The 26695-nt window shown below is 38.3% G+C and overlaps 1 protein-coding gene across 1 annotated transcript; it reads right to left on the reverse strand.

The window, feature by feature from the left end:
* Window positions 1–914: 914 nt before the first annotated feature.
* On the reverse strand, window positions 915–19718 carry prlhr2a (prolactin releasing hormone receptor 2a). The gene is made up of 4 exons (XM_061985790.2): window positions 19706–19718; window positions 19629–19652; window positions 10661–11072; window positions 915–2115 (listed from the first exon to the last, which is right to left on the reverse strand). The coding sequence occupies exons 1-4, from the start codon at window positions 19716–19718 to the stop codon at window positions 1479–1481; spliced, it is 1086 nt and encodes a 361-aa protein (XP_061841774.2). The 3' UTR covers window positions 915–1478.
* Window positions 19719–26695: the final 6977 nt, after the last annotated feature.

Genomic DNA, 26695 nt, shown 5'->3' on the forward strand with positions numbered 1-26695 from the left:
AAAAAAAGTACTTTTTTTACTGTAATAAACTGTGGTGCCGTTTTGGCATTTACAGTAATACACCGAAAAATCTACAGTTGTCGATTTGCGGTTAAAAAAAATCCCCAAACAAACTGGCAGCTCAGGTGCCAAAATTTTACTGTAAAATTGCAGTTTTTTATTTTCCAGTAAAAAAACAAATGTGAATTTTACAGTAAAATTCTTGCAAATGAGCTGCCTATCTTTTTTGTTTTTACCATAAAAACAGCATTACTGTTTTTCCATTTACAGTAATATAATAGGGCCAATTTAGTGTTGCCAATCAACCTATCCCCAGGTGCATGTCTTTGGAGGTGGGAGGAAGCCGGAGTACCCACGCAGTCACGGGGAGAACATGCAAACTCTACACAGAAAGATCCTGAGCGCAGGATCGAACGCAGGACCTTCTTATTGTGAGGCAGACGCACTAACCCCTCGCTCACCATGCTGCCCATCAAAGGGGAGACCAAGCCACTGTAAAGAAAGGCGCTTCTATACATCCTCTAGTGCAGGGGTGCCCAAACTTTTTGGCCCTGGGGCCGCAATGGGTTAAAAAAAACAAAAACACATATATATATATATATATATATATATATATATATATACATACCGTATTTTTCGGACTATAAGTCGCAGTTTTTTTTCATAGTTTGGCCGGGGGTGCGACTTATACTCAGGAGCGACTTATGTGTGAAATTATTAACACATTACCGTAAAATATCAAATAATATTATTTAGCTCATTCACGTAAGAGACTAGACGTATAAGATTTCATGGGATTTACAATTAGGGGTGACAGATTGTTTGGTAAACGTATAGCATGTTCTATATGTTATAGTTATTTGAATGACTCTTACCATAATATGTTACGTTAACATACCAGGCACATTCTCAGTTGGTTATTTATGCCTCATATAACGTACACTTATTCAGCCTGTTGTTCACTATTCTTTATTTATTTTAAATTGCCTTTCAAATGTCTATTCTTGGTGTTGGGTTTTATCAAATAAATTTCCCCAAAAAATGCGACTTATGTATGTTTTTTTTTCCTTCTTTATTATGCATTTTCGGCCGGTGCGACTTATACTCCGGTGCGACTTATACTCCGAAAAATACGGTAACTTGAAGTGTTTTGCCAAGAGGGTTATTTATTGTACACAATGTACATTTTCAGAATGCACTTGTTCCATTTTTGGCCAAAGTAGGACAAAGAAAACAATCTGAAGTTGTCTTTATTTTTAAGTTTTAATGCCATGGTTTATCCAGGTGGCAATAGATGTTCCTCCATGCGGCCCCTGAGCTAAAATGTTGACAGCCCTGGATTATGTTTAGATTGTTTCACTATACAAACTATTCTGTTTGCCAACTGCGTTGAAGAACCAATACATTTCCTAAATCGAGGCCCACTGTGATCCTCCTTCAAGTGTGATTACAAACCTTATGTGCGCGCTAAGAGTCCTTCACAGCACCACGCTGGCGGTGGCGCCGTTGTTGGCGGCGACGCCAACACGACGGCGGAGCGCGATCTTTTTGCGAAGCTCGGCGCGAAAGCGGTCGTGGAGCCAGGCGTACAGGAAGGGGTTGCAGCAGGACGAGCTCATGGCGCACAGGTGACACAGCAGCTGGATGAGCAGGAAGTAGCGCTTATCAATAAGGTCGATGTCAATGTCACGCAGCACGTTGAACACGCTGATGGGCATCCAGCAGATGCCGAAAGCGGCCACCACCAGGCTCACCAGGCGGAAGGTCTTGCGTTTGCGCGCGCGCTGCGCCTCGGCCTGGCTCTGGGTGTGGTAGCCTGGCACCACGCAGTTCCTCAGTTTGACAGATATGCAAAGGTAGGAGATGCAGAGCGCAGACAGAGGCAGCACGTAGGTGATGAAGAGCGTGCTGTACGCGTACGCCAGACGCTCGCTCTCCTGGCCCATCCAGAACTCCTCGCAGATGGTGAAGCCCTCGTTTTGGAACTCCACGTGGTAGGTGTGAGCCACTGCTGGAGCCACCAGGGCGCAGGACAGCAGCCAGATGGCGGACAGCAGGTAGGTGCATGCCAGGATGGAGATGCGCTTTTTCAGCGGATGCACTGTGGCGTAGTACCTGTTGGAAAGAGGAGAGGCCTTGATCGACAAGTTGCTTTTTTAAATAAAGCATCTCACTGACGGGTGAAATACAACTCGCATTTCAAATGAAACTTAGATATCAGAAATATTTTATTCATCCCTTAAGACAAACATTACAGGGAGACAGTACAGGATCGCTGACGGGTCTGACAACTTCTGGCACCCTTACACAAAAGGTGAGAAACAGGTAAACGCTGGGGGGAAAGGGGAAATATTCAGTCTAAGCCAGGGCCCTGGAGAGGGGGTCCAGACTGAGGCCAAGGGAAAAAAACAAAACTCTGTAACACTTTAGTATGGGGAACATATTCACCATTAATTAGTTGCTTATTAGCATGCAAATTAGTAACATATTAACTCTTAATTACCGCATTTTTCGGAGTATAAGTCGCTCCGGAGTGTAAGTCTCACCGGCCGAAAATGCATAATAAAGAAGGAAAAAAACATATATAAGTCGCATTTTTGGGGGAAAATTTATTTGATAAAACCCAACAGCAAGAATAGACATTTGAAAGGCAATTTAAAATAAATAAAGAATAGTGAACAACAGGCTGAATAAGTGTACGTTATATGAGGCATAAATAACCAACTGAGAACGTGCCTGGTATGTTAATGTAACATATTATGGTAAGAGTCATTCAAATAACTATAACATATAGAACATGCTATACGTTTACCAAACAATCTGTCACTCCTAATCGCTAAATCCCATGAAATCTTATACGTGTAGTCCAGGGGTCACCAACCTTTTTGAAACCAAGAGCTACTTCTTGGGTACTGATTAATGCAAAGGGCTACCAGTTTGATACATACTTAAATAATGTGCCAGAAATAGCCAATTTGCTCAATTGACCTTTAACTCTGTTATTATTAATAATTAATGATATTTATCTTTGTGGATAAATCTTTGTCCCACAATAAATATATATAGAAACAGATAAATATCAATATGCAACACTTTATTTTTATATTTTCTCTAAGTGCACATTTTTCAAATTGAACATTTTTAAATGATCACTTCTAAGACAGTCTTGTCAGTCTCACAATATCCCATTTTAACAAATCATGAATTACTTTGCACCATGTTTGTACAAATAATAACTCATGTAAAATACAAAAGTCAACTCTCAAATTTTTAAATAAATCATGTCACACTTTGAACTGGACACCGAATCTGTTATCTGTTTCTTTGTCAGTTAGTGAAGACCAAGTCTTTAAAATATTTTCTTGGATTTTCAAATTCTATTTGAGTTTTGTCTCTCTTAGAATTAAAAATGTCGAGCAAAGCGAGACCAGCTTGCTAGTAAATTAATACAATTTAAAAAATAAAGGCAGCTCACTGGTAAGTGCAGCTATTTGAGCTATTTTTAGAACAGGCAAGCGGGCTACTCATCTGGTCCTTACGGGCTACCTGGTGCCCGTGGGCACCGTGTTGGTGACCCCTGGTCTAGTCTCTTACGTGAATGAGCTAAATAATATTATTTGATATTTTACGGTAATGTGTTAATAATTTCACACATAAGTCGCTCCTGAGTAGAAGTCGCACCCCGGGCCAAACTATGAAAAAAACTGCGACTTATAGTCCGAAAAATAGGGTAGTCATTATTAAGTACTTATTAATGCCTTATTCTGCGTGGCCTTATTATACAACCAGTAAGCCGGTAACACTTTAGTATGGGTAACATATTCACCATCACTAACCCTAAGCCAGGGGTCGGCAACCCAAAATGTGAAAAGAGCCATATTGAACCAAAAATACAAAAACAAATTTGTCTGGAGCCTCAAAAAATTAAAAGCCATATTACATACAGATAGTGTGTCATGAGATATAAATTGAATTAAGAGGACTTAAAGGAAAGTAAATGACCTCAAATATACCTACAAATGAGGCATAATGATGCAATATGTACATATAGCTAGCCTAAATCGCATGTTAGCATCGATTAGCTTGCAGTCATGCAGTGACCAAATATGTCTGATTAGCACTCCACACAAGTCAATAACATCAACAAAACTCACACAACGTTTAAAGTTTGGTGGACAAAATGAGACAGAAAAAGAAGTGGCATAAAACACGTCCTAGAAAGTCGGAGAACGTTATACATGTAAACAAACTAAGGTGAGTTCAAGGACCGCCAAAATTAGTAGGACACAACGGCGTTCGCCAAATACTCGAATCAGTGAAGCATGCATACTTGCCAACCCTCCCGGATTTTCCGGGAGACTCCCGAAATTCAGCGCCTCTCCCGAAAACCTCCCGGGACAAATTTTCTCCCGAAAATCTCCCAAAATTCAGGCGGAGCTGGAGGCCACGCTCCCTCCAGCTCCATGTGGACCTGAGTGACGTGTTGACAGCCTGTTCACACGTCCGCTTTCCCACAATATAAACAGCTAATGATGGAGGGCGAGTTCTTGGTTTCTTATGTGGGTTTATTGTTAGGCAGTTTCATTAACGTCCTCCCAGCGCGGCAACAACACACAGCAACAGCAGTCAAGTTTTCGTCTACCGTAAAGCAGTTCGTCTGCCGTAAACAGCAATGTTGTGACACTTTTAAATAGGACAATACTGCCATCTACTGTACATGCATATGTGACCCACCCATAATGTGTCACATTTTTGTGTTGATTTATTTATTTTATTTTGTGGTTTGAATTCGTTTTTGGAGCTGTCATTACACATTTATCAGTATTCACATTGGTCAGTAGGGGGCAGTAGGGCGTTTCTTCCCAATTGAATGTTATCACCTGCAGACCGGAAGTGTCTTGTCATTCTGATGAGAGCGACCAGTTTGTGAACAATTGAAACGTCCTGTGTGCTTTTTCCTCCTGTATAACAGGTTAGTTTTGGTGAATCAACTCACTGAATAATATCCATGTGATATTTATAAGTTTAAGTACACATTCTGATGGTGGAGCCTAACTGTAAAGTGTTTGTGAGTTGTAGTTTGTATTTGTGAATGAATCCAGTGCACAGCTGCAGTAATCAATACAAAAAGGCGACGTGAGTGCGCAATGTTTATATAGGAACTTCTGATCCTAATTCAGACTCCCAAATTAGAGCTCCCATTTTCTTATTGATTTTATAATGTATATTTGTATAATATGTGTGTTCTGAAATAGTGACAGAGAACAGAACAAGGATGGACAATTCAACCCTTAACTCAACAATGAGTATAGATGAGTGTTATGTGTGTGTGTAAATGTGTAAATAAATGAACACTGAAATTCAAGTATTTCTTTTATTTATATATATATATATATATATATATATATATATATATATATATATATATATATATATATATGTATATATATATATATATATATATATGTAATAAAATATATATATATAGCTAGAATTCACTGAAAGTCAAGTATTTCTTATATATATATATCTTAACCACGCCCCCAACCACGCCCCCGCCCCACCCCCGACCACGCCCCCACCCCCACCTCCCGATATCGGAGGTATCAAGGTTGGCAAGTATGGAAGCATGTTTAATATAAACAGTGTGCTTTATAACAATTAGGGAGGTTTGTGTCATGGTTGTCCTCCTACAGAAACCATATTAAAACAAAATTATTATTTTTTCCCCCTCATCTTTTTCTATTATTCTTACATTTTTGAAAAAGTTCCAGAGAGCCACTAGGGCGGCGCTAAAGAGCCGCATGCGGCTCTAGAGCCGCGGGTTGCCGACCCCTGCCCTAACCCTCTAACCCTAACCAAATAACTCTAAATGAAGTCTTTTTTACTTAGAATATGTTCCCCTAGTGTCCAAATAACTAAATTAAGTCTTTGTTACTTAGAATATGTTCCCCATACTAAAGTGTTACCAAAACCTCATAGCCATAGCACACATAAACATGTGCGTAAAGAGGGAAACATCAAATAACACAAAGGACATCATTAAAAGAGCAGAGCTGATGTAACCAGACATTTATTTCTACATAAAGCTATAAAAGTAAAACAAAGACAACAACAACAAAAAACATACACAGTGTGGTGGCCTCTGCGGTGTTCCACGCCATCATGGCCATAGACAGGAGCGGACCCAACAAAGCAACCAAGAGAGCCGACTAACTCTCGGTCCAGTCTGCATGAATGAGCGAATGCGTCTAAGGAGACCGAGGTGTCCGATACCAGTTTTTTTTTTTTTTTTTTTGAATTTTCCTGAGGGAACCCTCCTGAATGAATCAATAAAGTACTATCTATCTATCTATCTATCTATCTATCTATCTATCTATCTATCTATCTATCTATCTATCTATCTATCTATCTATCTATCTATCTATCTATCCATCTATCTATCTATCTATCTATCTATCTATCATTCAGCCAAGACACTGTGAAGCCTGTCAGTCCCTGCGCTCAGCGCAAGCTCTGCAGCCCTTATATACTTTAGGGTAACCAGTATAACCGTGATTATTGCTTATTTTATTGATTTTGACTTGCTCACCACATAAATATATGTTTTTTAGTGTATATAGTTCACCTGGAATTACAGAGGTACCCCAACTTCAGATTGCCCCAACTTAAAAATGTTTTGAGGTAAGAGCTAATTGTGTATATAATTTTGCGCTACTGTATTTATCTGGCAAAACAAATGGCTTCAAGTTGCATGTAAGAAACAATGTTTTTGTGTGTGTTTTTTTGTTAAAGGCTAACTGTTATGCTTTTTAAGTTAAATGCAAAAAAAATGACTTACATTCCCATCATCAGTTGGTGTTATGCTTACGGCCTGAAACAATGCATTATGTAATTATGGTGTAATATTAAATAGTGTTAATCACCTTCACCTTATGTAATAACGCCACCATTTGTAATAGTCTGCAGTATTTGGTAATAAACCTTGACACATTTTACATTTACACAAAAAGGTATTACACAATCCATGTGCTGCACTTTTTTTTATTTTTATTAAATGTATCAATTTGGTGCATGGTGCAATCAACAATCCAAGTCAATGCCTTAATTAGAAAACCAATGAGAGCCACACAAATGATTTAATCTTTATTAGAATTAGGGATGTCTGATAATATCGGACTGCCAATAGTATCGGCCGATAAATGCTTTAAAATGTAATATCGGAAATTATCGGTATCGGTTTCAAAAAGTAAAATTTATGACTTTTTAAAATGCCGCTGTGTACACGGACGTAGGGAGAAGTACAGAGCGGCAATAAACCTTAAAGGCACTGCCTTTGCGTGCCGGCCCAATCACAAAATATCTACGGCTTTTCACACACACAAGTGAAACAGCCATACAGGTCACACTAAGGGTGGCCGTATAAACAACTTTAACACTGTTACAAATATGCGCCACACTGTGAACCCACACCAAACAAGAATGACAAACACATTTCGGGAGAACATCCGCACCGTAACACAACATAAACACAACAGAACAAATACCCAGAACCCCTTGCAGCACTAACTCTTCTGGGACGCTACAATATACTCCCCCGCTACCACCCCCCACCTCAACCTCCTCATGCTCTCTCAGGGAGAGCATGTCCCAAATTCCAAGCTGCTGTTTTGAGGCATGTTAAAAAAAATAATGCACTTTGTGACTTCAATAATAAATATGGCAGTGCCGTGTTGGCATTTTTTTTCCATAACTTGAGTTGATTTATTTTTGGAAAACCTTGTTACATTGTTTAATGCATCCAGCGGGGCATCACAACAAAATTAGGCATAATAATGTGTTAATTCCACGACTGTATATATCGGTATCGGTTGATATCGGAATCGGTAATTAAGAGTTGGACAATATCGGAATATCGGATATCGTCAAAAAAGCCATTATCGGACATCTCTAATTAGAATTAATTCTTCGTTGTTTGTTACCAGGAAACTTCCCCTGTCAGGTGGACCAGGCGAACAACTGTCCATTGAGTGAGTCACTTTAATATCGATCATGGTACTCGCAGCTCGCTATGCGTGTTAGTACAACTACAGTACATACGCTATCTGGCGAGCTCAGCCGTGTACAAACAAAACATGAATGGTGGGCTAATACTTTACAGATACTGTAATACGATTGTTGATGTTTTTCAGTCAGTACAGATTGGTGTCGTATCGCAGTGTTGTCCATTACAAACTGAAACCTGTTTCGTGTCGTTGTAGAAGCGAGCTTATTTCTTGCCGTAGTTACATACTTGCCAACCTTGAGACCTCCAAATTCGGGAGATTTGGGGGGTGGGGTTGAGGTGGGCGTGGTAGGGGTAGGCGGGGCCGGGGGCGGGGTTAAGGGGGGAGGAGTATATCTATAGCTAGAATTCACTGAAATTCAAGTATTTCTTATATATATATATACATATATATATATATATATATATATTAGAGATGCCGATAAATGCGTTAAAATGTAAGATCGGAAATTATCGGTATCGTTTTTTTTTTAATTATCGGTATTGTTTTTTTGTTTTTTTTTATTAAATCAACATAAAAAACACAAGATACAGTTACAATTAGTGCACCAACCCCAAAAAAACCCCTCCCCCATTTACACTCATTCACACTCATCCACACAAAAGGGTTGTTTCTTTCTGTTATTAATATTCTGGTTCCTACATTATATATCAATATATATCAATACAGTTAATTTGACTAATTTTCATTAATTACTAGTTTCAATGTTACTGTTTTTATATTGTTTTACTTTCTTTTTTTACTCAAGAAATTTTTATTTATTTATTTATCTTATTTTCTTTTATTAATTTTTCTTAAAAGTGCCTTATCTTCACCATACCTGGTTGTCCAAATTAGGCATAATAATGTGTTAATTCCACGACTGTATATATCGGTTGATATCGGTATCGGTAATTAAAGAGTTGGACAATATCGGAATATCGGATATCGGCAAAAAGCAATTATCGGACATCCCATATATATATATATATATATATATATATATATATATATATATATATGTATATATATATATATAAAATAAATACTTGACTTTCAGTGAATGTATATATATATGTATTTTATTATATATATATATATATATATATATATATATATATATATATATATATATATATATATATATATATATATATATATATATGTATATATGTATGTATTTTATTATATATATATACATATAAATAAAATAAATACTTGAATTTCAGTGTTCATTTATTTACACATATACACACATAACACTCCTCTCTACTCATTGTTGTATTTGAAAGTGCAATGCTTTGCAGCCAGTAGCACAGCCTTTGAAGGAGCATAGGTATGGGCAGTGTAATATTCTGGGTTGGAGTCAATAACCAGCCGAGGTGATGAAGTTACGTCTCTTTACTTCATACTTCAGAACCGACTCCCACACTTGCCGTCAGGGTGCGCAATACAACGTAAACCGTTGGCCAACCAAAAACTTTTTGGTTGGCCAAGCGGACGTGACGACAGGCTGTCCTCACTCAGGTCCACACGGACCTGGAGGGGGCGTGCCTTAAGTCTGGCTAGAAATCGGGAGAAATTCGGGAGAATCGTTGTCCCGGGAGATTTTCAGGAGAGGCCCTGAAATTCGGGAGTCTCCCGGAAAATTCGGGAGGGTTGTCAAGGATGCGTAGTTAGCTTTTATGGCTAATACCGAAGCACGCTGATAGAAAAATTGTTGCTCAGTGTTCGCTTATACAATAACAAATTCGCTACAGCTTGGTTGTTATACGGGTAAAATAAATGAAGTATTGTTGTCATTTTTGTAATCCATTTTTAAAGTGATTTAGAGGTAGAATTGATTGCTCCCATTAGCTGCATTGTTAGCCACCTAGAACGAGCCAATTTTACATGGTAGAATGCACAAAAAAAAACAAGAACATTTTGTCTTCTTGTCCCTCATAATGATTGTGAACGGCAGGCTAAATTCCAAAGAAGTGCAGATCCCCTTTAATTGTAATCTGAATACGGAAGTGAGGCTCCACCGTCCAGCTCACACAGCTTACGGCAAAAATAGTCTTGTCTTGTCCGGAGAACAACTTCTTATGGATTTGGAACTGATATAGCCACAATGTACCCTTTCTTTGTCCATTTCTGCTCGCTATTTTACCTCTTGTGGCTCATCGGTAACTACTGAACAGAGCCACATTTTACCACGCTACATTACGGCCTGAGAGTCAAAAAGGACGCGTTATTTGCCCGTTAAAAGAAGAGTCTGGGTGTACTCACACTTGTGTCCCATCCACCTACGTGCCGTCAAGCTCATAATGATAAATATGGAAATATGCAGCACACAAAGGAAAAGGAAAAAAATAACAAAATGTTGGCTTTATAATACAGCATGAGTACAAAACACTGCACATTTCTAGTTTGCAGTTTGAACCCCACATGTGAGAAAGAACATTATGTTTTTACATCCAACACAGCAATTTGAAGCCATTTCCTATGCCGGATAAACACTGTACTTTCATATGGCGTGAAATGATGTGCTCGTCTTAACAAAAAATAGCTGCAAGCTGAAAGCCTCCCATCTTTACCGCCATGTAAAGAGCAATTATTTGTCAAGGACTCACCTGTCCACCCCGATGGCGGTGAGGGTGAAGACGGACACGTAGACCGTCACCGGCTGGATGAGGTACACCAGGTAGCACATGAAGCGGCCGAACACCCACCCGCGGGGGTTGAACGCGTAGGCCAGGGTGAAGGGGACGCACGTGGCGCACATCAGCATGTCGGAGAAGGCCAAGTTCCCGATGAAAAAGTTGGTGACGTTGTGCATCTTGCGGGTGCGGCAGATGACGTACAGGAGCAGGTAGTTGCCGAAGACGCCCACCAGGGCCACCAGGGCGTAGCAGGGGATGATGAGCAGCCTGAAGGACTGCAGAAGCTCCACGCCCTCAAACTGGGGGTTGCGCTCGGAGGAGACGTTGTGGAGCGCCACCTCGAAGACGGTGCCCGTGTCGTTCTCCTGGTGGGTCACGGGTGCTGACGTGAGCTCCGTGTCGCAGCCGCTGCTGGAGTCTTCCATCTCTGCGGGCTGAGGTGCACCTGGTGGGAGAGTAGGCTGTCCAAACATGCTCCCTCAAGACTGTGAGCGGGTATAGCAGTCTGACTGGTAAGTGCTATGATCATCCATTGCTGCATGCTTAACACTATTACCCTATATCATGATTAAATACATATCATGGTGTTGTTGTATGTCAGCTTTTACTGTAGGGGGTTGCATATAACCCTCCCATTTATCCAGAAAAATGTTACAATAATAGTAAATAATAATAATGGTAACAGTATTAATAATAATGTCAACAATAATGATTGGCATGTATGAAAAAAAAAACCCTCCAATTTATCATGGTTCTGAATGGATAAAAGTGTAATAATAATAACTATATATATATATATATATATATATATATATATATACACATGAATATACATACATATAAATATATATAGACATATATATATACAATATAGATATACGTATATACATATATATTTACACACATATATATATATATATATATATATATATATATATATATATATATATATATATATATATACATATATATACACATATACTGTATATATACACACATATACTGTATATATATATACACATATACATATATATATATATATACATATACATATACATATACATATATATATATATATATATATATATATATGCAGATAATTATTATTAACATAATTACTAATTATTGATATTTTTTGTTATTATTATTACCCTTTTATCAATTCTGAACAATGATAAATTGTTCGGAACATATATTATATATATATTATTTTATATATATATATATAAACTTCCCATTCTGGTTTGGGATGAATAAAAAGGTAAAAAATAACAATAATTTATAATTATGTTAATACTATTATCTGAATATAGAAGATGGATGGATGGGGATACAACCCTCCCATTTATCCATGCTTGGGATGAATAAAAATGTATTAATAATGTTAAAATAATAATAATAATCATAATAACAATAATAATGTTAACAATAATATTTATCTGAATACACACACACACACACACACACACACACACTCACACACACACACACACACGCACACACACGCGTGCACGCACGCACGCACACACACATGTATGTATATATGTGTATGTATATATATCCCTCCTATATATCCTGGCTTGGGATTAATTCATATTTTATAATGATAGTAAAAAAAAAAAAAAAAAACTTTTCAGTGCGTTTTACTTCTGTTGGTGTATGTAAACACCTGAATTGCAACAACATAGAATAAAAAATATACCTATCTAATAATAATAATTACTCAAAGGGGTTGTCCCATTTATCAGAAACATGTAATAATAATGGTGAAAGATATAACAAAACTAATAATGTTAATCATAATTTTAACAATAATATTTATCTGCATATTATTGAACCATCCTATTTATCCTAATAGTTTGGGAGGAAAAACAAGGTTATAATAACAGCAAAAAAATAACAATATTAATGCTAACAGTGTTAATAATAATATTAACAATACTACTTGTTGTACTATAATAGACATCTATCATTTTGACCAATATAATATATATATTTTCCTAATCAAAATGATCAGTCCTAATTCAATGATCACTGTCATTTTTCCGTCTTTTATGGTAAAGGAAAATGCATATTTATTTACTTATCATCTTTTTATTTGATCTATAATTGACAAACCATTGTGTGTTTTTACTCTATTTACTCACTACATTGCATTTGAATGGGACACTCCACGGAGAGAATATATTATTTCTCTGTGATGGAAAAGTCTTATTCACAATGAGAAGCCAATGGGGGGGAGGAAAAAAACACGACAAAAACTCTGTTCTGGAAAAAAAATGCTTGATAAATCCATGGATGGTGAACATTAAGCACATTTTTTGGAAAATAATCAATATCATCATATAAAGTGAGAAGGATCGCACCTACCTGCTGCTGCTGGACGAGTGTGAAGCGTCAAAGTGGGACATGTGGCCAGTGGATTAACGTTCAGCACGTAGTGCGTGTGCGTGTGAGTGGGTGCGTGTGCGTATACACGCAGTGATGCAGTGGCAGCTCTGTCAATCCTCAGGTAGTTCATGTGCCACTTTTTATTTGCATTGGAATCATCATCATCATCGCCTGTGACGTCACCTTGTTGTTTGGAGGGGGTGCCTAGGACCATGTGGATTTCAGAAGCAGGGGCAAACAACTAGGGGGTGTGGCTTCCAGGAATTGGATGTTTTTTTGGGGGGAGTGCAGTAGAAACTCAATTATGACCTTAATTGGTTCTGTGACAGAGCTCTTAACTCAAAACACTTGTATGTCCAATCAGTTTCTCCCCGATGAAATGAATTGGAATCAATTGAATCGGTGCTTGGACCACCCCCAAAACAGCACAATTAAAGGCCTACTGAAATGCGATTTTCTTATTTAAACGGGGATAGCAGGTCCATTCTATGTGTCATACTTGATCATTTCGCCATATTGCCATATTTTTGCTGAAAGGATTTAGTAGAGAACATCGACGATAAAGTTCGCAACTTTTGGTCACTGATAAAAAAGCCTTGCCTGTACCGTAAGTAGCAGACGAGTAGCGTGACGTCACAGGTTGTGGAGCTCCTCACATCTGCACATTGTTTACAATCATGGCCACCAGCAGCGAGAGCGATTCGGACCGAGAAAGTGACGATTTCCCCATTCATTTGAGCGAGGATGAAAGATTTGTGGATGAGGAAAGTGAGAGTGAAGGACTAGAGGGCAGTGGGAGCGATTCAGATAGGGAAGATGCTGTGAGAGGCGGGTGGGACCTGATATTCAGCTGGGAATGACAAAAACAGTAAATAAACACAATACTCTATTAGCCACAACACAACCAGGCTTATATTTAATATGCCACAAATTAATCCCGCATAACAAACACCTCCCCCCTCCCGTCCATATAACCCGCCAATACAACTCAAACACCTGCACAACACACTCAATCCCACAGCCCAAGGTACCGTTCACCTCCCCAAAGTTCATACAGCACATATATTTCCCCAAACTCCCCAAAGTTACGTACGTGACATGCACATAGCGGCACGCACGTACGGGCAAGCGATCAAATGTTTGGAAGCCGCAGCTGCATGCGTACTCACGGTACCGTGTCTGCGTATCCAACTCAAAGTCCTCCTGGTAAGAGACTCTGTTGTCCCAGTTCTCCACAGGCCAATGGTAAAGCTTGAGTGTCATCTTCCGGGAATGTAAACAATGAAACACCGGCTGTGTTTGTGTTGCTGCAGCCGGCCGCAATACACCGCTTCCCACCTACAGCTTTCTTCTTTGCTGTCTCCATTGTTCATTGAACAAATTGCAAAAGATTCACCAGCACAGATGTCCAGAATACTGTGGATTTTTGCAATGAAAACAGACGACTTAATAGCTGGCCACCATGCTGTCCCAAAATGTCCTCTACAATCCGTGACGTCACACGCTGACGTCATCATACCGAGACGTTTTCAGCAGGATATTTCACGCGAAATTTAAAATTGCACTTTAGTAAACTAACCCGGCCGTATTGGCATGTGTTGCAATGTTAAGATTTCATCATTGATATATAAACTATCAGACTGCGTGGTCGGTAGTAGTGGGTTTCAGTAGGCCTTTAAAGGTCTTTTAAAAAGAAAAACTAACTTTTAGGTAAGCAATATTGTACAAAAAATACAATAGAATGTAGTACGAACTTGTTATATTTTGGTAATGATTTCGATACTTTTCTAAATAAAGGGTACCACAAAAAATTGCTTTATTGCCTTTATTTGAACAAAAAATCTTACTGTACATTAAACATATGTTTCTTATCGCAATTTAGTCCTTAAATAAAATAGTGAACATACAAGACAACTTGTCTTTTATTAGTAAGTAAGCAAACAAAGGCTCCTAATTTAGTCTGCTGACGTATGCAGTAACATTGTGTCATTTATCAATCTATTTTTTTGTCAACATTATGAGGGACAAACTGTAAAAAGCGATTATTAATATACTTGTTCATTTACTGTTAATATCTGCTTACTTTCTCTTTTAACATGTTCTATCTACACTTCTGTTAAAATGTAATAATCACTTATTCTTCTGTTGTTTGATACTTTACATTAGTTTTGGATGATACCACACATTTGGGTATCAATCCGATACCAAGTCGTTACAGGATCATACATTGGTCATAGTCAAAGTACTTGTGTGCAGGGACATATTTCCTGAGTTTATAAACATAATATACATCTTTTTTTAGAAGAAAGAAGACCGGTGTACTTTTCAGAGGCGGTATAGTACCGAATATGATTCATTAGTATCACGGTACTATACTAATACTGGTATACCGTACAACCCTAGTACAAACAAACTACAGTAGTTTTATGAAGTAATGTACTTTGTAGCATTTACCTCGAAAGTAGAATTATACGGTACCTCCTTCCAGCTGCTTCTCTGTCAAACACACCATCAGCAGCTTTTTCATATTTTCCGCCGTGGAGATATTATTTTAACATTTTTGGCCGGGGTTAGACTCATTCTGCTTCAGTATGGTGCAGACGAGCAGTGATACGTTCAAATTGCTTTGCCAAGTTGGCGCCATGCTCGGCCATGTTTTTGATGATTTCTTTCTTTAATTCATTGAATATCAACCGCCTCTTCTTAACACTTACTTTCTTCTTTCCCATGGTCGATGAAACAATGTTATGTTGATCTCTATCTATAAGGTAAAGCTCTCGAGTAACACTAGAAATGTTGTTCGGGGGGTTTGGAAGACGTCGGGTAAAAAGGACAAAAAAATGGGATTTCCTGGAAAACCTGGAACGTTGACAGGCATGCACCAGTCATAGTTTGGTGTGTAATTCCATTGGCTGTCAAAAGGGGGCACTGTTCTGCCTTTACACTTACCTGACAGCTGTTTTTGCATGGACAGGACTGTGGAGCACAAAACAAGAACGTTACTTGTAACTTGATCTGTTATTCAGAATCAGAATCATCTTGTTCGAATATGAAGAGTCATTTATGTTATGCAGTAATTGTTTTTTAAATGTCCATCCATCCATCCATTTTCTACCGCTTATTCCCTTTGGGGTCGCTGGAGCCTATCTCAGCTACAATCGGGCGGAAGGCGGGGTACACCCTGGACAAGTCGCCACCTCATCGCAGGGCCAACACAGATAGACAGACAACATTCACATGTCATTGAACTAAAATATTGTTCAAAGTAACGCGTGGTATAGTTGTTCCATGGGCGTCACCAGACCTCTTTTACCAGGGTTCGTGTACCACATTAGGGGTGTCCCGATACAACTTTTTCCACTTCCTGTAAGACACAGATATTAGAGCCTTGAGTGTTGGCCGATACCGATAGTAATTCGATACGATATCAAAATCAATCTTATTACATACTTTTATTATTTTTGCATGAATGTTAGAAAATGTTTGATCAAGTGAAATTAGTCAAACAAAATAGTAGGTATGAAAAACACTAACCTCATGGCATAAAACTACATACTTGTATCATTCTGTAGTGTGAAATGTTAGAAAAGGTTTGATCAAATGAAATTACTCAAAGAAAAATGGCAGCTTATGTGTTACTTTGTGTTTTGGCGACACCTAGTGGTCACAGTAATTTATTGAATTAACAACATGAAGTGGTAAGTTGAATGATGCGGACACCTTTGATACTGGATACTTTCTAAAATTATGCCTAGGAGACTTTGAATGTGTAAGTAATGCATGCAACTATAATTATTTCATACTTGTTGATGTTGACAAATGTCGACTAGTTTGTGGGCTCAGCTGTTGTGTAGCTGCTAGCCTCTAGTAGCATAAATTATTAGGGGTGTTTGGTTCCGATATTGATCTGACACTGGTCGATATCAGCAAAAAAACACATTAATAAAGGAGTGTCCAAACTACGGCCCGCCAGCGCCTTCAAATAATTTAATTGGAGCGTGTATCCATACCATATATAAATATACTTTATACCACATTTAAATACACAGTGGTCTGAGTCCAGACTTTTTGTGGCCATAAAAGTGAGTTAGCCATTAATTACACTTTTTAAGTAGCAACCAATCCAACCAACCTTCCCTAGTCATGGTGCAGAACAAAAATCAACCAACACAAAAATTCAACAAACATAGTCACACATAACATAACCTGTTCATTGAACTGTGGATATTATAAAAATGTCCAACCAACAAAAAAATTATAATAAAAAAAATGACACCCATTTAAATCCATTACAAGGGATGATGAGAAAAATGCAAAACACTCTCTTCTCACTTATCCATGTTTGGCGCATTTTAGTTAATATTTCTGATTAATTAAAAAAACATTAAGGTCTTTTTAATCAGTTGAACTACTGGGATGAGAATCAGCACCTCCAAGTCCGAGTCCATGGTTCTCGCCCGGAAAAGGGTGGAGTGCCATCTCCGGGTTGGGGAGGAGATCTTGCCCCAAGTGGAGGAGTTCAAGTACCTCGGAGTCTTGTTCACGAGTGAGGGAAGAGTGGATCGTGAGATCGACAGGCGGATCGGTGCGGCGTCTTCAGTAATGCGGACGCTGTATCGATCCGTTGTGGTGAAGAAGGAGCTGAGCCGGAAGGCAAAGCTCTCAATTTACCGGTCGATCTACGTTCCCATCCTCACCTATGGTCATGAGCTTTGGGTTATGACCGAAAGGACAAGATCACGGGTACAAGCGGCTGAAATGAGTTTCCTCCGCCGGGTGGCGGGGCTCTCCCTTAGAGATAGGGTGAGAAGCTCTGCCATCCGGGAGGAGCTCAAAGTAAAGCCGCTGCTCCTCCACATCGAGAGGAGCCAGATGAGGTGGTTCGGGCATCTGGTCAGGATGCCACCCGAACGCCTCCCTAGGGAGGTGTTTAGGGCACGTCCGACCGGTAGGAGGCCGCGGGGAAGACCCAGGACACGTTGGGAAGACTATGTCTCCCGGCTGGCCTGGGAACGCCTCGGGGTCCCACAGGAAGAGCTGGACGAAGTGGCTGGGGAGAGGAAAGTCTGGGCTTCCCTGCTTAGGCTGCTGCCCCCGCGACCCGACCTCGGATAAGCGGAAGAAGATGGATGGATGGATAAATATCCATTATATTATTATAATATTATCTATTTACATATATTTATAGGCTTGATATATATATATATATATATATATATATATATATACACACATACACATACACATAAACATATATTTACTTTGCTTTGCTTTCGGGCCCCGACCCAATTTTTTAAGCCCAATGCGCCCCCCAAGTCAAAAAGTTTGGACACCTCTGCATTAAAACAACCTTTTGTAAAATACTTCATTAAAGGCAAGAAGAGACCAAGCTTGTGTACTTATTGGAGGATATTTAGATGTAAACTGGCTGTGCAGCTTTGCACAAGTAAACACGCTGCAGGACTGCTTGTATCAGAGATTTTAGATAAAAGCCTATATCATCCGATACAATTTTTTTTCCCCCCTGATATCGGACTGACGTCCAATATAAAAAAAAACTGGAAACTGCTGTGTTTTCCACAAGTGTATTTATTTGCAAGCTGTTACTTGTAGTCGGGACGCAGGCGTACCAAGATCATTGTGTTTCGAGGAGCAAGTACAAGGTTGGAGTGAGCAGGTGGACATGTATGAGGGGCCGTTAGGGACATTATTCAGAATTTCAGTAGTGTGTGTGAGAGAAAAAACATTTCAGTTGTTTATGTGAGAGCATTTCAATAGTGTATGTAAGAGGTAATTCTGAATAATGTCCCTAACGGCCCCTCATAGACATGCACGTGACTTTGTCTCGAGTGCAGCAAATCTTTTATTCCTAAAACAAAACCAAATGGCATTCTGAAACGTTATCGCGCGACATCCGTGGATGGATGTTAGGAAATATTTCCCGTGAAACAGAAACACGCCGGCAGTAAGAGGAGATGAGGAAAAGGGAAAGAATGTCTGGAGACCTCTAAGCTAACTAATAACAAGGAATTAGGGACACACAGTAGAAAATCAATAGACGGATAGTAAGTCTGTCAAAGAATGTCTTTATTAATATAAAGTATTTGATTTTGCTGCTGCAGAGAGTAAGAATCTGTGTGCTGGAGCAGGACAGGGAATGAGGAGGAGACTTACAGTCGTGGTCAAAAGTTTACATACCGGTACACTTGTAAAGAACATAATGTCATGATTGTCTTGAGTTTCCAATCATTTCTACAACTCTTATTTTTTTGTGATAGAGTGATTGGAGCACATTCTTGTTGGTCACAAAAAACATTCATGAAGTTTGGTTCTTTTATGAATTTATTATGGGTCTACTGAAAATGTGACCAAATCTGCTGGGTCAAAAGTATACATACAGCAATATTAATATTTGGTTACATGTCCCTTGGCAAGTTTCACTGCAATAAGACGCTTTTGGTAGCCATCCACAAGCTTCAGGTTGAATTTTTGACCACTCCTCTTGACAAAATTGATGCAAATCAGCTAAATGTGTTGGTTTTCTGACATGGACTTGTTTCTTCAGCATTGTCTACAAGTTAAGTCAGGACTTTGGGAAGGCCATTCCAAAACCTTAATTCTAGCCTGATTTAGCCATTCCTTTACCACTTTTGACGTGTGTTTGGGGTCATTGTCCTGTTGGAACACCCAACTGCGTCCAAGACCCAACCTCCGGGCTGATTATTTTAGGTTGTCCTGAAGAATTTGGAGGTCATCCTCCTTTTTTATTGTCCCTTTCACTCTCTTGTAAAGCACCAGTTCCATTGGCAGCAAAACAGGCCCAGAGCATAATACTACCACCACCATGCTTGACGGTAGCCATGGTGTTCCTGTGATTAAAGGCCTTACCTTTTCTCCTCCAAACATATTGCTGGGTCTTGTAGCTAAACAGCTCAATTTTTGTTTCATCTGACATCACATGGACAAAGATTAGACCTTCTGGAGGAAAGTTCTGTGGTCAGATTAAACAAAACTTGAGCTGTTTGGCCACAATACCCAGCAATATGTTTGGAGGAAAAAAGATGAGGCCTTTAATCCCAGGAACACCAGGCATACCGTCAAGCATGGTGGTGGTAGTATTATGCTCTGGGTGTTATGTACACGGGGGGTGGAAGGAGACGACACCCAGAAGAAACTCAGGTCCCTGTCGAGGGACAGGGCTCGACCACACGGAACAAGGACATGATACGAGGAGACAAGGAGGACAAGGAGAACAAGGGCGAGGACAACAAGAGGGAAGCCAGAGACGTAAATGCTTACTACAGAGAGTTAACGACGTTCCGGCGTAGGCTCCAAGGGTCGACTGGTCTTTATGCTGCCGCTCTGATGATCTCCAGGTGCGCAGATTGTCGATAGTCTGCAGCTGCGCCGTTGCGTGGGCGTGAAGCGCTCGGCGCGTGTCCTGGCATACTGCCAGACAGAGTGTTGGAGGATCTTGCAGCCGGCAAATTGTGGGTTCGAGACCGCGCCGTGACACTGGGCCTGTTTTGCTGCTGGAACTAGTGCTTTACCTAAATGGGACAATGAAAAATGAGGATTACCTCCAAATTCTTCAGGACAACCTAAAATCATTAGCCCGGAGGTTGGGTCTTGGGCGCACTTGGGTGTTCCAACAGGACAATGACCTCAAACAAAGTGGTAAAGGAATGGCTAAATCAGGCTAGAATTAAGATTTTAGAATGGCCTTCCCAAAGTCCTGACTTAAACGTGTGGACAATGCTGAAGAAACAAGTCCATGTCAGAAAACCAACACATTTAACTGAATTGCATCAATTTTGTCAAGAGGAGTTGTCAAAAATTCAAAATTTGCTTCCGCGTCTGTTCCTGACACATGCATTTCGGGACTCTGCTTTCGTCCTCGCCTGATAACCGTAATAACTCGTATAACACTCAAAAGTGCACATTTTAACCATTAAATTACTTTCTATAGTTCAAGACTGACAGTAATTTAAAAACAGCACTGCACATCATAATGGCGGCTACAGTTTTGATGTTAAAGGTCTAAAAAAAACTATGTAGAACGTCCGGCGGGTTGGATTGAATTTCTTAACGGGCCGCATGTTTCCCGTGGGCGGAATTTTGCCTCAGTAGGTCCAGTGATGGACAGAGCACTCTCTATCGGTCATTTTAACAACGGCAGTCTAAACTGCAAGCTTGCAAAAATAATGGAGTACTGTACTTAAGTTCTCTTAGAAAAAGCTTCAAAATAATTGCTTAACAGAAACTTGGTTGAAGGAAACAAATATCAATCAATTTCAAATTGATGGCAATGAACTGTACATTACAAACAGAACCAAGACAAAGAGGAGGAGGGGTGGCCCTGTATGTAAGCACACATTTAAAATGTAACCTCGTTCGTAATATGACAACTGTTGCAAATGATATTATGGAAATAATAAATGGCACAAGCAAAGCACATTCATAGTCACTTGTGTGTAAAGAAAACCTGGGTCACGTTCACAGATAAATTAATATAATTATTTGACAAAATAATGTGCTGATTTTAATATTGATCTTGAAGGAGGACTGCGAACATCAGATGAGTTTATGAGCACAATGTACAGGTCAGAATTGTTTCCAATGATTACAAAACCAACCAGAATTACTACACACAGTGCAACTGTGCAAACATCGTTAAAAACATAATTACCAATACAAGAGATGATGAAAGATTGCTATTAGCTGGTGTTCGGATCATTGATTTGAGTAATCATCTCCCTGTATTTTCTGTGTATGAGAAGCAGTGTACTACTGTAGTGTAGCACTCAGCAGAGATATTTGTAAGAAATAGATCATTAGGACGTTTTGAGAGAAGACCTGAAGAAACAAAAATAGTATAAAGTGTACAAAGATGATGTGAATATATCATATAACTCATTTATGAATATATCGGTCGGTCTGTATGACAAGAACTGTAAAATAATCAAAATAGGAGGAAATGGCAAGAACAAGTCAATTAACAAACCATGAATGATAAATTGGATAAAAAAATGCTTCCAAGAAAAAAAATCACTTGTATATGTGGTTTTTAAAATCAAGGACAAAGGATTCAGAAGAGCGGTATACAAATTCTTAAAACACACTGATATGGATTATGAGAACACATAAAAATGAATTCGATGGGCAATTGTCTTAAAGAATAGAAAAACAACACAAAAAGTACATGGGCATAATTAACAGGGTTCGAAAAAAAAAGAAAAAGCACAACTTAAAATCCCAGACTATTTCAACAAAGATAATAAAGATGTATACGACAAAAATGATGTAGTAAATATATATATATATTTTTTTGTCAACATTGGCCCTACTTTGGCTAAACAAAGACCAAACGTTAAACTTAATAATATAATGGAAAAGACAAAACAATAATAGATATTATTGATAGTATTTACATGATAAAGTAGACATGTTTGTAATATTGCAAATTGAGCATTAATGTCCAAATAAGACCTCAAGCCATTACGTAGACATGAATATGACATTTATAAAGAGCATCATAGATTTAGTTATTGAACCAACATATGTAATTTGTCATTCATGGAGGGACTATTCCCAGATCATATAAAAACTGATAAAGTAATACCACTTTACAAAAGTGGAAACAAGCACAAGATCTCCAATTAGAGACCAATATCACTGCTGCCACAGTTCTTAAAGATCTTAGAATTTTTTTTACTGTTAGGTTATAAATACAATAATAAATAATAAATATAGTATTTTAAGCAATAGTCAATATGGGTTCTGTACCAATCACTCAACTGCGACAGTAATAATCGATTTGGCAATAGATAAAAACAATACTCAGTATTTTTGTAGATCTTCAAAAAGCGTTTGATACACTCGATCATGAAATATTATTGGACAAATTATAGAAATATGGAATAAGAGGAGAGACTCATGGCCAGAAAACAGTTTGTGGAAGTTAACAATTGGAAGTCTGCCTTACATATTATTAGTTGTGGAGTACCACAAGGATCGGTCCTTGGACCAATACTGTTAAGACTTAGACTTCCTTTTATTGTCATTCAAATTTGAACTTTACAGTACAGATAAGAACGACATTTCATTGCATTTCTCATGTACGCATGTCGATGATATTACTATGGTTTCCAAAATGTTTAAGTGCATTTCATTTGCGGACGACGCAACCTTATTTTATTCAGGACAAAATATTAAAGATGAGTTAGGAGTGGTGAAAACAAAATTATCAAAATTAAAAGATGGTTTGATGTCCATAGATTAATCTTGAAAACTGGTAAAACTAATTTTATGATTTATCTTTTACAAGTAAGGAAACATGTGGATGCCTCATTTTATGTCGGAGTAGTTTTGGGTGTTATGATTGATTAAAATTTGTCAAGGAAATCACACATAAATGAAACAAACTATTTCTATTTTACACAAAGTAAATTAATTTTCAAAGCAAAGAGCATTATATAGTTTGTATAATTCACTGATTGCTCCATATTTGACATACTGTGTTGAAGTGTGGCGAAGTGCCTGTATTATTTTATTTTATTAAATCCAATCTTCCTTTTGCAGAAGAGAGCCGTAAAAATAACTACTGGAAATGCATACACGGAATCGTTAAACTTACTGAAATGTAATGAATTGGTAGAGTATAAATCCTAAAAATCATATACAAAGCACATACAAAAATTCTCTCAAACAATATTCATAACAGATTTGTCAAATGAGAAAGTAATTATAATCTGAAAGGAGCTGAGCTCTTTAATATATGTAGATTTAGAACAGTGACAATGGAAACAAGTATTTCAATCAAAGGTGCTAGTTTTTGGAACAATCTTGACAGTGGAACAAAACAATGTTCATCTCCTACTGTATTTAAAAAAAAATAATGATGATGAAAATATATGATTGGGAGTAAATGATTGTTTCCATGTTTAGTTATTTTGCTGTATGTTATGAATATACATGTTATGAATTTAGAACAATTGCCTAAATAGTCTTTTGAGTTGAACAACAAATGTTATAACTGTGTGAAAAGGAGGCAGATGATTTATTTTAATGTTATGTTGATTGCTTTTTGTTTGACCTTGAATGAATGAAATAAAAAACAGAACAGAACAAAATAACACTTTGTCCTATTTTAATACGGTTCAAGATGATTATCAGGATTCTTCTTCCGTGTACTTTGTAAATACTTACAGTTTGGGCAGTTTTTTTTTTTTACTGCATTTTTTTATTTCTTTCCATAATTTAGCCATTAGCGAAGGGAAATCCATAGACTCGCAGCATTTCTGTATAAGCCGCAGGGTTCAAAGCTTAGGAAACAAGTAGCGTCTTTTAGTCTGGAAAATATAGTATAAGTCTCTAAGCTAATAATAATCACCTCCATTACAGCAAATAAACGGCATTTCTTTGTATCTGAAGTGTCATTATCAAGTATTATCACTGGAAGATGAGGCTAAACATGCTACACACAAAGCAAGCCAAGAGGAGGCATGGTAATAGCTAAGGTAGCTAGAAACAACAAGTTTAGTATGTAAGCGTGGATGGAACCATATTGCAGCAGAAAGTAAACAAATACTAACATGAACTGAACAAGTAGATTAATAGGAGTCAAGAGAGAGGATAATATAACTGTTGGTGTGTCAGCTCAGTACACGACACGTAGGAAGAGGGCAGGTGGATCCATAATTTGATGGTGTTCAAAACAAGTTGATATTTTTGGTTCTCAAAATATTTTGGTTGTTGTTTTTGTTCATGTTGACAAACTCAGGGAATAACTACCTGTACACAGGAGGACTTTGGGGACAAAATGCAAAATAATTTAAATAAGTAGTTAGTATATAGTGCTTTTGGCTCTGTTTAATTATTGTGTATCATTGACTTTGCTTTGCTCAAACAATTAAAAAAAGAATAAAGGTGTGCATGTCTGATGCAAGGGTTGTTTGAACACCTTTCTTATGTCACGACTCTGGAGACAGACGAACGTTGTCAGCAGGTTTGTTGACATTCAAAAGTGTGAAACTAAAAAGACAAACAGTACAGTCAGTACATACATATGTTATGTACATTTATACATCTATATGCTGTAATACTACCTTACGAGGCATGAAGAAGGTAAACAAATGTGAATGTGTACTACCGACGCCATCTTAGATGACATCGAAAAATGATCGCTAATGAGCATGACAAAGATCTCATTATACATCACAAATTGTGAATTTAGCTAGAAATATTTTAGACAAAAAACAAGTTACAAAGTTCAACTTGTGATACATACCGGCGATGCAGCCTTAAACAAAAGATATATGCAGCATTTCTTCGAAAATAACCACCATAAAGTATGTTTTTGCACCGTCAATTTCTCTACTTGGCTTGTGCAACTTCCGGTCAATAAAGTTTGATTCGAAGTACACACTTCTCAAAGATGTAGTAACTGCCCTGACCACATGATGGCGACAAATACACATGTAACAATGTTAATTAAATAACAAACATAACACAATTCAACAACAAGGGTTTACAACTTCTAGTTGTACCAGAACAAAATTTACTTAAAAGTTAAATATTGTTATTATTTATTAAACTGTCAATTAGAGATGTCCGATAATGGCTTTTTTGCCCATATCCGATATTCCGATATTGTCCAACTCTTAATTACCGATTCCGATATCAACCGATACCGATATATACAGTCGTGGAATTAACACATTATTATGCCTAATTTTGTTGTGATGTCCAGCTGGATGCATTAAACAATGTAACAAGGTTTTCCAAAATAAATCAACTCAAGTTATGGAAAAAAATGCCAACATGGCACTGCCATATTTATTATTGAAGTCACAAAGTGCATTATTTTTTTTAAACATGCCTCAAAACAGCAGCTTGGAATTTGGGACATGCTCTCCCAGAGAGAGCATGAGGAGGTTGAGGTGGGCGGGGTTGGGGGGGGGGGGGTTGATGTGGCGGGGGCGGGTTAGGGGGTACTGGGGGTGTATATTATACCGTCCCGGAAGAGTTAGTGCTGCAAGGGGTTCTGGGTATATGTTCTGTTGTGTTTATGTTGTGTTACGGTGCGGATGTTCTCCCGAAATGTGTTTGTCATTCTTGTTTGGCGTGGGTTCACAGTGTGGCGCATATTAGTAACAGTGTTAAAGTCGTTTATGCGGCCACCCTCAGTGTGACCTGTATGGCTGTTGACCAAGTATGCCATGCATTCACTTGTGTGTGTGAAAAGCCGTAGATAGTATGTGACTTGGCCTGTTTATTGGCGCTCTGTACTTCTCCCAACGTCCGTGTACACAGCAGCGTTTTAAAAAGTCATAAGTTTTACATTTTGAAACCCATATCCATCCATTTTCAAGTCGCCACCTCATCGCAATTTGAAACCGATACCGATAATTTTGAAACCGATACCGATAATTTACGATATTACATTTTAAAGCATTTATCGGCTGATAATATCGGCCGTCTGATATTATCGGACATCCCTACTGCCAATAGCACCCACCATACATACATTCAGTGCATACATGTGATCGGTATTTCACTCATGGATGATCGATATCGGATTGGGGCAACATCCCTACATTCCATATTTGTTTG

The sequence above is a fragment of the Nerophis lumbriciformis genome, linkage group LG12 (assembly GCF_033978685.3).
Source record: "Nerophis lumbriciformis linkage group LG12, RoL_Nlum_v2.1, whole genome shotgun sequence".
Lineage (NCBI taxonomy): Eukaryota > Metazoa > Chordata > Actinopteri > Syngnathiformes > Syngnathidae > Nerophis > Nerophis lumbriciformis.

Coding starts and splice junctions, on each gene's coding strand:
- prlhr2a (XM_061985790.2), bottom strand. Junction 11,073..19,628: donor TGCTGAAGAAACAAGTCCAT/GTCAGAAAACCA, acceptor AGCTCACGTCAG/CACCCGTGACCCACCAGGAG. Junction 2,116..10,660: donor ACCGCCATCGGGGTGGACAG/GTGAGTCCTTGA, acceptor TCTTTCCAACAG/GTACTACGCCACAGTGCATC.